This window comes from Cherax quadricarinatus, chromosome 56 (assembly GCF_038502225.1).
Source record: "Cherax quadricarinatus isolate ZL_2023a chromosome 56, ASM3850222v1, whole genome shotgun sequence".
Taxonomy (NCBI): domain Eukaryota; kingdom Metazoa; phylum Arthropoda; class Malacostraca; order Decapoda; family Parastacidae; genus Cherax; species Cherax quadricarinatus.
The window spans coordinates 16,069,975-16,082,720 of record NC_091347.1 but is presented as its reverse complement, the minus strand read 5'-3'; the positions used below and the strand labels follow the sequence as shown (position 1 = coordinate 16,082,720).

General features: G+C 40.9%; 1 protein-coding gene and 1 long non-coding RNA gene across 3 annotated transcripts in view; one reads left to right on the top strand and one right to left on the bottom strand.

Moving 5' to 3' along the window:
- The window catches only part of LOC138854373 (uncharacterized), a 423,554-nt gene that overhangs the window by 277,824 nt on the left and 132,984 nt on the right, over positions 1-12,746 (bottom strand). The gene's annotated exons all lie outside the window — the stretch shown is intronic.
- Positions 1-12,746, top strand: part of LOC128700678 (homeotic protein distal-less) — a 293,342-nt gene that overhangs the window by 266,086 nt on the left and 14,510 nt on the right. The window contains exon 3 of one of the 2 annotated variants that reach the window (XM_053793974.2): positions 3,107-4,589. The exons of the other annotated variant lie outside the window; for it this stretch is intronic. Coding sequence (XP_053649949.2) covers positions 3,107-3,919 — 813 coding nt within the window. The 3' untranslated portion in view covers positions 3,920-4,589. Of the gene's footprint in view, positions 1-3,106; positions 4,590-12,746 lie in introns of those variants that run through there. 2 annotated transcript variants of the gene reach the window in all.

Sequence of the window (12,746 nt, the reverse complement as noted above, 5' to 3'; positions counted from 1 at the left end):
TGCCTTGTCAATCATGGGGCTGTAGTTTCAACCTACGCCTCCTTGTGCTTTCGAGGAGGAAGGAAAGAGGAGAGGTCAACCTCCAGCTGCCAGTTTTGCCTCCTACCCTTCAATCTGCCGGCAAGGTTGGATTCTCATCCATTAGTGTCGCACCTTCTATCAAATTAATGTACAAAGTTGGTTTTGACTTTCTTTTTCTTGGGTGTTCTGCTTCCAGTAGTACCCTCTTGTTCCGGCCTTTTCCACTTCGAACATTCAACCCTGTCTACTTTATTAATAACCTCGAGCATCGTTTATGTCGTGATCATATTTACCCTGATTCTTCACTCCTCCAGTAACATGACATTCTGTAGTGATATTGGCTAGGAATTCACTCATTACAACTCCTACTATATCTGACTTTTTCGTATCGTGTTTACCTCATGTCTACTTGTAGTCGATCTAGAAGGTCATCGCACCCGCACCCCTGTCCCAGGCTAGGCCTCTAGGTTGCTGGCCCGATCGACTAAGCTGTTGGTGCCAGCCGCACGCAGTCCACCGTATTCATCACAGCCCGGTTGATTATAAAATGACTAAGAACTTATCAAATACTTTATGCTGAAGAGAATCAGGGGGTTCTTGGTAACTTCCCTTTTGCATCAAGGGTGCGCATTGAAGAGCCATGGTCCTCTTACATTTACTGAGCTGTCTGTCAGCGTGTTCACCGCAGCCCTGCTTTTCACTGAGGTATTTTGCAGCGTCAGGAGAGTCCCTTTATTACCAATTATTCATTATCTCGCATATAAGACTTGCATCCTTCCTCCCACGAGTGTTCGTTATTCACTTTATAATTAACGATTTTAGCAGTAATATGTTTACAACTGCCTTTTCTACATGCAATTTTTGTCTATATTATTCCAAAGTAATTTAGTGGCAAAAACTCACTTCTTAACTTGTACAGTCTGACAGTTATAATTATATATATATGTCGTGCCGAACAGGTAAAACTTGCGACTTCGCATTAAAAAACAGCAAAGCTCTTCTTGCCGAATAAGGCAAGCGAAAATCTGTGTATGCAATAATTTCGCAAAAACCATTCTGAACCTAACGAAAAAAAATATATTTCATTGTGTTTGTTTATTATTAAATGATTGTAAACTTATTTAAAATATATTTAGTTGGATTAGGCTAAATTAAACTGCGCTTATTATAACAAGGTTAGGTAAGTTTATTAAGGTGCTTTTGGTACAAAATTCTTAAATTTTACATTAACATATATGAAAAAATCTATCTTTAAACGTATAAGAGAAAATTTTAGAAGGTACTTAATTTTATATGAGGTCTTGCTAATTGACCCGTTTTACCTATTCAGCACGACATTATATATATAATATATATATAATATATATATATATATATATATATATATATATATATATATATATATATATATATATATATATAATGTGTGTGTGTGTGTGTGGACAGAGCATCATCGGAACTATATATTGTGTATAAAAAACTGCAGGCCAATCACTGCCAATCTTCTGGGCAACCCGATGCTCAGAAGCATACAGTGTCTGAGACAGCAGAGAGCTCGGAAGTCATGGTATACAGCGAAATGAGGCCCATTATAGACGGCGATTAAAATGAGAGCGGTGCACACAACCAGTCCTCTAGCGAAGAATACCACAACCCAGAAAGTTAGTCAAGATTATTACTGGCGTCAGTGTACCCCTTCCTCCAATTACAAATCCATACCTCACGAGCATGAGTGGAGGGGGAAACATATCTCCTGGACGGCTAACACAATAGACTCCAAGGTCGTCCATGTACAAGACCTTGATTCCAACGGTGACAAAACTATCAATTACGTCCACTAGAAAAGTGCGTAAAACTCAAAAGAGTTCTGTGGGTAACTCGTCCTCTGAACCAGACATCACATCACTGGTGTTAAACCTTTATCCAGGGCATATACCACGAGAAATAACAAACAAAAGAAAGGACAGAAATTGTCAGATTACATAATGTCCACAGGCCTCTTCGTAAAGAAAAGGCCCACTTTTTTCTGTCATTCTAACATATGTCTCACTTTATTTACTGAACACTGCAGCATCTCACTTTCTATGTTCATTCATAAGTGGAGAAATATGCTTGTTGCATTTCTTAAGATTGGAGTGCCCTAAATGCTCTATTACTGCAGCCTGGAACATAACATTTATTTCATTCATTTAGAGTCCAAGTTGCTTCGTGTATCGAGACTGGAGAGACTTACCGTGTCTATTGGCAATTTTAACATACCACTGTCTTTGTTCACTTCAATTGTAGCTTTCCAATTAATTTGTTCACCGTCACTGAAGAGACCAATTTGCTTCTTTAACTCAGACTGGAACTTCCACTCGTGTCATTCACTTCCCGTCTTCAGACTGGAACATCAAAGTACGCTGACTCACTGCATCCAATCAAGTCACAGTGAGCAAGTTCTGAGATGTTTTCCTCACTCACCACCTAACGCAAGGAACTGCCTGAGTGAAACAAACGGCATCATGATACCCCCTAGAAAAATTTCTTCCTTTCGTTTGCAATTCACTCCCTGACCCAAAAACCTTTCTAAACTCCGGCCAAGATTTCTTCCGGTGTGTCTGCAATAAGTTATGGACTCAACACAGCCGCTGGCTTACACACACATGTGAGATTCTGAAGAGAAGAGAGGATCAGAAAAGTCGCTGTATACCAGAGATATAATATAGACCTGATCTTCAAGGACCTACTGGCTGGTCAGCACCATAATCTTAAGGTTCGCGAAGGAGAAACCAGTATCGCCTGCTTGTCCTTTGGCAACATGTTCATGTATTTTATTTATCAATTGGTTTGAAAGCATTGTGAATACAGCTCAGGTATGTTAGCTATACATACTGTTTTATAAGCAGTTTGCTACACACTGAGATATTTTAGTCTTTGTAAGATTAATGTTATGAAGTTGAGGAATAAGTCACACTACCCATGATAGTTGGCTCATACGTCGTCTCGTACATGTTAGAATTACTCTTCATAACAACATACAATGTAATAAAATGAAGTCGAATTCACTGGATGTAAGCTAACTTGAATTTTTCTTCTCACACAGGTGAAGATCTGGTTTCAAAACAAAAGATCCAAGTGCAAGAAGATAATGAAGACAGTAAACTCAGGCGGGTCGTGTGTGCCACAGGGTGCTCCGGTGGGGCCCGGCTCTCCCCTCACCTCCTCCCCACTTTCAGTCAACTCCCCTCTCTTAACGTACACTACCCCTACCCCAATTAGTCCTCCTCCTCAGGCTTTGTCCCCGGCCCAGCCTTACACAACCCTGGCCCCTATCCATCACCCCAGATCGCTGCCGTCCCCCGGGGCGTGCCCACCGGGGCACCCCTACTGGCCCCAACAGCATGACTCGCCCCAACTCACCCCCTCCCATGTACTCCCACCGCCCCAACAATCCCAACCTGGTTCTCCCATCCCACATGTTCAACAACAACAAATCCCTCACCATTCACAACACTCGGACGCACTTCAACAGACTTCACATACTAACTATCCACCCCATTCTGCCTCTCCTCATTCCCACCCATCCTCACACCCGCTGCAGCTGCCGCCGCACGCCCACGGGCCGCCCCAACACCCGCCCACGCCCAGCAGTCAGTCGCAGGACAATCATGGTTCTCCCCAGCTGTGTGGCCCTGGTGCACCCCCGCCCCAGCACCACATGAACCACCCGCCCCACGGTGGATACATGCCGCCCACCTCCATAGCTCCACCTGTATCCTCTGCTGACCACATGTCCTTACCGCCAGCCGCCTCTTCGCCCTCTCTGGCCGCCCACCACTGGGACATGAAGCCGCCCGTGTCGGCGCCCTACATGTACTCGTGGTATTCCCCAGACCAACAACATCTCCTCACTTAGTCACTCATCTTAATGTGTTGGCAACAAGGGCCAGTGACCACCGCCAGCTTCAGGGCCACCGAGCTCCTGTTATGGCCCGCTGTGTGGCCCACTGGTGGCCCGATGCCTGAGAGCCGGAACCAAAGATGACAAGAAGAGCCCGAGGGGCATCCCAAAGATTTTGTGCAATATACTCGCCATATTGGCGATGATATTGTAGAGAACATTAGGAGAGCCGAGGCTTTTAAGAGGTGACTCAGATTCCCTGACCAACACTTTCTGAGCAACTGGCCTGAAGCCTCTGGGAGCCACACGCCTGGAGATAGCCAGCTGAGTATCAAGGATATTAACGAAGGGAGGAATAAAAGTCGCGTTTCATCGGCAGAAGCTCCATGTCTTCCCGAAGTTTCACCTCATAAAAGGTAAATGAAACAGCCGAGCGACTACTGAATTCCACTTGACTCACCTAGATCTATATATAAATGTGTTTGCCCAACAAAAAGACTGCTTGGTCCTGCATAAAAGTGGCTCCTCTAGCGATGATTTTAATGTTTTATAATGTCTTACCAATCTGTTGTGATTTAATTTGACAAGACTGGTAACATTCAAAAGATTTTTATGTAAATTTGATCTACCTGACTGCAGTGAATTACATATATGCATGTATATAAGGAATATATATATATATATATATATATATATATATATATATATATATATATATATATATATATATATATATATATATATATATATATATATATATATATATATAATTAAATTATTGTACCCACGAACGAGTGGTATTCATCAATAACAACACTACGAGTAGCCAAGGAGTCGAACCTATGCTGCTTTGGCCCGCCTCATGGTGAGCGAAAGAGACATGACGCTCTAGAGCGTCGCAGAGTTATATATATATATATATATATATATATATATATATATATATATATATATATATATATATATATAATGTCGTGTCCAATAAACCAATAAACCAAACCGGTGAGTGAGGCATAAATAGAAAGTGTAGTTTTTGCCGAATAAGTAGAATGAAAATCAGTCTATGCCATAAATCTACTAAAATAATTTTCTGAAGATGACGAAAAAATACATAACATTGGTTTTAAGTAATGTTAAATAAATCTAAATTGATCTATGATATATTTAGTAGAATTTGGCTTAAAAAAAAATAAGCAAGGTTAGGGTAGGTTGGGTGAGGTTTCTAAGGAAGGCTTAATTGAAATATATTATTTTTACAGCATTGTAAAGAAGAAAACAATGTCAATGAATCTGTAAAATATATTCCTGGAAAACTGCAAGTTCGGCTTATTAGGCACGATATATATATATATATATATATATATATATATATATATATATATATATATATATATATATATGCATTGTGACGTATTCTAAACAAATTCACTGACTGTTGCTAAAAATGTTTGTTTTTTGTCAAGTTAAGCATTGTTTCATGACATTTATCTGAGCTGGTCTCAAATACTCTTACGATAAAAAGTGTGAACATGTAATGTGTTTGTTTACTCTGGAAAAGCAGAATTTCTGCAACAACACAAAGAAAAACTCTCCTACAACATTACCAACTGGGAAACTGCAGCGAATCTTCCCAAAAGGTCAGTCTCCTTTAAATCACAACTATGGTGTGACTGGTTAATTCCTACTGAAGGGGACGTGTGAATCCCCGCTACAGGAGACGTGTGAATCCCCGCTACAGGAGACGTGTGAATCCCCGCTACAGGAGACGTGTGAATCCTCGCTGAAGTGAACATGGGAATCCCCACCAAAGGGGACATGTGAATCCCCACTAAATGAGACGTTTGAATTCTCACTAAAGGGTGACGTGTAAATTCCCACTAAAGGGGACGTGTGAAGTCTTGCTAATGGGAACGTGTGAATTTCCACTAAAGAGACATGTGAATTCCCACTAAAAGGGACGTGTAAATTCCCATTATAGGGGACTTGTGAAATATTACTAATGGGGACATGTGAATTCCCGCTAAAGGGGACGTGTAAGGTCTTACTAATCGGGACGTGTGACTCCCGATTAAAGGGGACGTGTGAATCTCCGTTAAAAGGGCCGTGTGTATTCTCTTCGAAGGGGACGTGTGAATCGCTACTAAAAAGCACGTGCGAGCCCCCAACTAGAGCGGACGTGTGAATGTATAGGAGTGTTGCCACTACAGCGAACACTTGTAAATCACCACAAATGTGTAAACTCCTCCGTGAGTCACCGGTGCTTCGAGTGATCCTCGTGAGTAACTTCTGTACACTTGCTTAGTTGCTGTCGTGACACTGTTAAAGCCCATGTACTCAAACCGAGGAATGGGTCCAATTCTTCTTGCCCATCCATGACAGTCTTATGGTGGATTCTCTTGCGATTCATAAAATGACGTTTACCTAATACTAAGGCGATGCAACTACATCGCAGAAGACGTTGGAGTCATATACCAGGCATCTACAACAGATTTATATAAAGATTTCTTCATCTGTGAACGATCGAGATTTGTCTGTGAGGAAATGTTCCCAAAGAAAAATAATTTTGTGGGTGTGTATGGAAGGTTCTGGTGGCCACGTTTTACACACACGTCAGAAAAAGCTCTCGTAAGATACGACAGCGGACAATCAGTCGTCTTAAGTCATCAACCAGAGCACTCAAACAGTAACAAATGATTGCCAAATTAAAACGGAAAGTTACTTTTTTACTAGTAACCGCAGGTACACACTTCACTTAGATTCTCCTGTCACTGTGTCATCCTCTCAGATCTGTCTGTCTGTCTGTCTCTCTCTCTCCCTCTATCAGCTCCTTTCCCTCCCTTTCATTTCATTGCCTTCCTACATCTTGTGTCTTGTATTTCATGATTGGTTTAGTAATGTAGATATTTTTTTTAATAAATATTATTTAAAAAAATGGCTTTTGACATTTGCTTATCCCTAGTCAACTGAGATGTAAATGTTCACATCCTGTGTGAATAAGACCTTATTATCTTACACACACACACACACACACACACACACACACACACACACACACACACACACACACACACACACACACACACACACAACACACACACACACACACACACACACACACACTTCAGGAAAATATACATATTAACAAAACAAAAATATAATCGTTAGTCCTAGAGAGAAAATTACATTAACAAGATAAAGTCGCAACCTTAAATTTATGGTAGGCATACTAGGCACTCCCACACCATATTGTCCAAGGCATCCCTTGTCACTCTGGTGTTCTGCTAACATAATAACATATGTAACAAGGAATAAAGTGTAACATGAGATACGAGGTGTCTTGTCTGCCGTCCACAACACGATCTTCTGGTATTTTCGATGAGCTTGCAACCCAATTCTTTGAGGTGTTGTGTGTGTGTCTTTTCTTATTAGAAGAAAGTGATACTATGAATCCAACCCTCTATACTTCTCACATCAGCTGTCAATCGTTACATCAGGGACATAACGTGATAACATAAGGGCGACTGAGAGGATCATCATGGTTGCGAGACAAAAATGATAGAGATCGTCTTTCGGCCGGGCTCGGGGCTTCAGCAAGTCGGAGAGCCAATGCAGTATTGAGGGTCTGAGGGGTTATTATGTGTGCCACTTGCACACATGGGAATTGTTAAAGGAAAATCTCCAAAGATGCGTACCCACTGTTTTAGAATCTTGCAAGCTGACTCAGAGCTCTTGCAATCTTGTCTACGAGGGAGGGGGGGCTGTTCCAGTTTGACTGTTCTTGGGCCTTAGCTGTAGCTGGTCTTGATTTGTAAGCTAACAAAGCATTCAAGTGCCACTAGTAAAGGTTTGGTCGAGCACCCTCTCTATATTACCTGTATGTTTTGGTAGAAGTGTGACCTGTACATAATGCAAATCATTCTGAGAAATGTTTAGAAACAGATTTTAGAAGGATGTAATACTAAGTTTGGGGCTACTGGAGGATGGGAAACATCGCATAGGTTAGGTGAGCGATAAGAGAAATCTAACGATGAGGTAGAAGGTATCAAAGTTACTAATGTTTTAGATCACGTCTTTCGCTCTCTTAAGGTTGGTACATTTTTTCACACACTCTTGTCTAAGGGATGAAGTGGGAAACTATGACAGCACTATGACAGGATCAGTGACATGCACTCCTCGCAAGGCAGTTGTGACGATTAATGGTTGAAGGTACAAGCTAACTTTTGGAGGGGTTTGGGAAACTGCCTAGATTCTCATCATGATTTTCTTCTCATGCCTAATAGTAGATTTTTTTTATCGTGCCAGCTAGAGTGTGATCATCCAGGAACCACATGTTCAGTTAGTTAGGGCAGGAGTGCTGTGACAGGCAGAAGAGGAGAGGATTGTGGGGATCACATTCTTGAATACCGTCATTTGGATCAATTGCATATTCATCACAGAGAAATTTCGAGTTAGTGTTGCAGTATGATTTGATGAACACACACACGAAAGGGAAATGATGAACAGCTCGAGGAACAACATACCTTCTGACAAAACAGGAAAGACTAGTCGTTTCCCACCAAATAAGGATGACCCAAAGAAGAAAATATTCATCGCTCGATCTTCAGCTATTTCAAAAGTGCACAAATGTCGCAGTTCATTGTTGACACACAGACGATCGATCTCCCTATTCTACTACAGTATATTTGACAACATTCCGACGACATGCACGATATTTGACAACTTTCAGACAACATGCACGATATTTGACAACTTTCAGACTGCATGTACGATATTTGACAACTTTCAGACTGCATGCATGATATTTGACAGCTTTCAGACTGCATGCATGATATTTGACAGCTTTCAGACTGCAGGCACTGCATTTGACAACTTTCTAGTTACAGTTACATCTAGCCGGTTTTCACGAGCACTTTTGACAGCCATCACCATGTTTGTACTCCAAGGGCACATCAAGTCCCAAACTCTCCTCCACTCACCTGCATCATGCATGTTCATTACCACCACACACTCCTTCCAAGGCTTCTTTGAACATCTCCAATACCCCTCATTAATATACCCTTTTTTTTTTTACCTTAACCACTTTATTATTTTATATAAACAATATCAACAACCCATGTTCATCTCTCTAAACTATACCTTGTACTCACATAGTTGCACTCACCTAATTCTGGTTGCAGGGGTCGATTCACAGCTCCTGGCCCCGCCTCTTCACTGGTCGCTACTAGGTCACTCTTCCTGCTCTATGAGCTTCATCATACCTCTTCTTAAAGCTATGTATGGATCCTGCCTCCACCACGTCACTTCCCAGACTATTCCACTTCCTGACAACTCTGTAACTGAAGACATACTTCCTAACATCCCTGTGATTCATCAAAGTCTTCAGTTTCCAACTGTGACCCCTTGTTGCTGTGTCCCATCTCTGGAATATCCTGTCTGTCCACTTGACGATTCCTCTCAGTATTTTGTATGTCGTAATCATATCCTCCCTGTCTCGCCTGTCCTCCAGGGTCGTCAGGTCGATTTCCCTTAACCTTCCTCGTATGACATGCTCCTTAACTCCGGGACTAGTCTTGTTGCAAACTTTTGTACATAACTACCTTTGTAATCATGTTTATCTCTCTTATATACCTTGTATATAACTACCCTTGTAATCATTTATTTGGTTTTACTGGTGTCGATATTGGGATTTTTTTTTGCCAGAATACTAATGATCTGCTCTGAAAATTGTGCATAATTCATTTCATTTGACTTGCTAATTATCCTGAAACCGAAAAAAAAAACATTTCGGGGATGAGCTATAGCTGCTATGTCCTCTGGTTTCTCTTTTATTTAATTGCTTGCCCAGTAACCACTAGGGTTACTGCACGCCAGGATAATGTTTCTTTCTGATCTTCTCTTTAATAGTTTTAGTTACTCATGTCTCACCTTGTTATCCATGTCTCACCTTATTATCCATGAGTTACTCATGTCTCACCTTGTTATCCATGAGTTACTCATGTCTCACCTTGTTATCCATGAGTTACTCATGTCTCGCCTTGTTATCCATGAGTTATTCATGTCTCAAACAGTTTTGTCACGAATACTTGGGTTTCCTCGAGTTTCTATACACGCCTGCCTAGGTGCAGGCTTTATGATGGAGCCTTAAAGATTATTTGCTAAAGCTCCTGGGAGTGATTTATAAGTATGCTAGTTTTGCAAATGCTACCGAAACTATATGACTGATACTAACATGCTTCCAGTGATCTGCTGGGTGTAATGAATACTCCCAGATCTTTCTCTCTTGACCGTTGCACGCAGTTCCCTTCCGGACAAACTGTATTCTGTGCCCGGTCTTCTTTCTCCTGAAAGTATTGAATTAGGACAGAGTTTTAGTGGTAACTTGCATGACCCATCTTGAGCCCACTGAAATCTTATTTGTCTCTCGTTTTCTTTACTAGTTATTATCTTTTTCATTAGTTTTACATAATAAGCAAGCAGTGATACATAGTTTTAAAACTTCACAGCCAAATCATTTATATCGGTAATAGCCTGGGTTCAAGTACTGAACCTCGTCCACACTCGTACTTCTCTCACCTTACCTCCACTCCCCCCCCCCCTTCTCTTTCTCTCTCCTTACTATGGGATATATTTGAAATATCTCATTTATCAATTCTGAGTGTGTGTGGGATAAAAGTTAATAACAATGCTAGATCTGGTACAAAGAATTCCAACACTGAAAGTACCTTGTACTTGGTACTATTGGTGAAGAGTGAGGATAACGACAGTCAAGCTGGTGATAATGTCCGAAGTATGGCTTGAAGTCTGATCAAAAACGTGTTCTTGTAACCTCGATTTCTGTCACTTCTGGCGTCATACTATGTATATAACTGCGTCTTAAAAACTGCTATCTTGTGAAATGCGATTTGTGAGGCAAAACATTTGTTACTGTATTAAAGAAGCAAGAACAACAACTACCACAATTAAAGCCAAGTTAGTGTAGTAACGCACAGTCACCTAAAACCTAAATAATACCACTTCAATATTTTTAATTTTATGACGATCATTAAATTTGTATTTCAGTTATTGCTGGTCAAAATATCATTTTTAATTAGGCAATTTATTTGCAAATCTAGTGTTCTTTGGGTAGTACACACGTATCTATAAGGAAGACACGATTTCTGAACTAATGAACACACAAACACTGTCTTGAACACAAAAGTTAATGATTATTCACACAAAACTTTTAAATATTGTCACTATATATACACCTAGAGATGTATTTCTCCCAGAGTATATATGCTGAGATTTTACTGTAATCCCTATAATTGGGATTAAAATATTCTTGTCTGGTGGTGAAAAGGTTACAAGTAGACATAATGACTCGTGTAGTCGATAGGCTTTAAACCCCATTAACCGATCAACCAACCCATGCGACGTGGAACACCGTAGGAGGCAAAAGTGAACTGGGCACTTGTAAGTAGCTAATACATCATGGAAATGCAATAATAGTAGCAGGTGCAGCGTCTGCTTGTGAAGAAGCCTAGACTGATGACATGAACGTCTACTGGAGCTCTGAGGTACAGAGTGACAGTAAGCAACAGAATGTGAAAGATGGAGAAGGGTGGGAGCGCGTCTCTCTCCTACTTGATGAAGCTTAATGTTTTAGATTGAATTTTGTCAAGGAGAATTGAGACACACCTTCTCATATGTTGGAGCAGTGTTCTATTTGAATACTGACACGGTTTTAATGCAGAGCAAGTAGTCGACAAGAAAGCGAGACTATGATAATTTTGAAGATCATACATAAAAAAAAAAATGTTGTAGAAAAAGAATGTGTACCTGGGAACTCCATCAGAGACAAGATCGTAAAATGGTCACTGCTCAACTTATATTGCAATTAGAAAGGGTAGAAGCTATACAGGAGGCGGGAGAAATCAAGATAAGCTGAATTACAACTCAGTGGAATGATTGATAAGGCAACCGTGGATACGGCTGACCCTAGTTTCACATTATCTGACATCGAAGCCTCCCGATCATCCCCGATAACCAAAAGTCACGATCTGTTATTCTTCGAGCTCCTCGTCTTGACACTCTTCAACTCTGCTCATTTCTTCTTTTCTACTCTCTCTTATTACCTCTCCTGTCCATGGCTCATACCTTCTCCGCTCATAAACGTGGATAGTAACCCTTGCTGGGAAAAATGTGATAAAAGCTACTTTTGAAGTTTATGCGAAGGCACAAGCTTACTATACATTCTTCATGTACACACACACACAGGGGATGGAAATCTTCAGCTCAAGATCTTTCACACATCTCCGTGCGTCATCAAAAGCTATGCAATGTTGCAAGAGCAACAACAGGTGGAGAGGAAGTTTTCTCAGATCAAGGTAGCGTGGTGACGCCAGCCAGTTCCTCCCAAATATCCTCTTATTTCATCTCTTGCTACTCTTGCAACACTGCAGAGCTCCTGATGACGCACAGATGTGTGTGAAGGATCTTGAGAAGATTTCTATGCCCCGTGGCTTGTTTTGCATTGTTAAGATTGCCTTTCTGGAAAAGAATTCTTCCTCCGTATTCCATGCTTCTTGCAAGAGACTAAAATGTCGGGAGAAAAGGGCTACCCGTTCTCCTGTATAAATTACTAAAAAAATGTCTTTTTCTTTTTAGGTCACCCTGCTTTGGTGGGATACGGCCGGTGTGTTGAAAAAAGTATATATATATACAAAGATAACTTACATTTATGAGATTGACTTAAGGACTAATTATGGCGTTCATAAGCAAAATGTTTTTCCTGAACATCACCGCCACCATCATCACCTACACCAACACCACTACCACCAACACTACCTACACCACAGCCTAC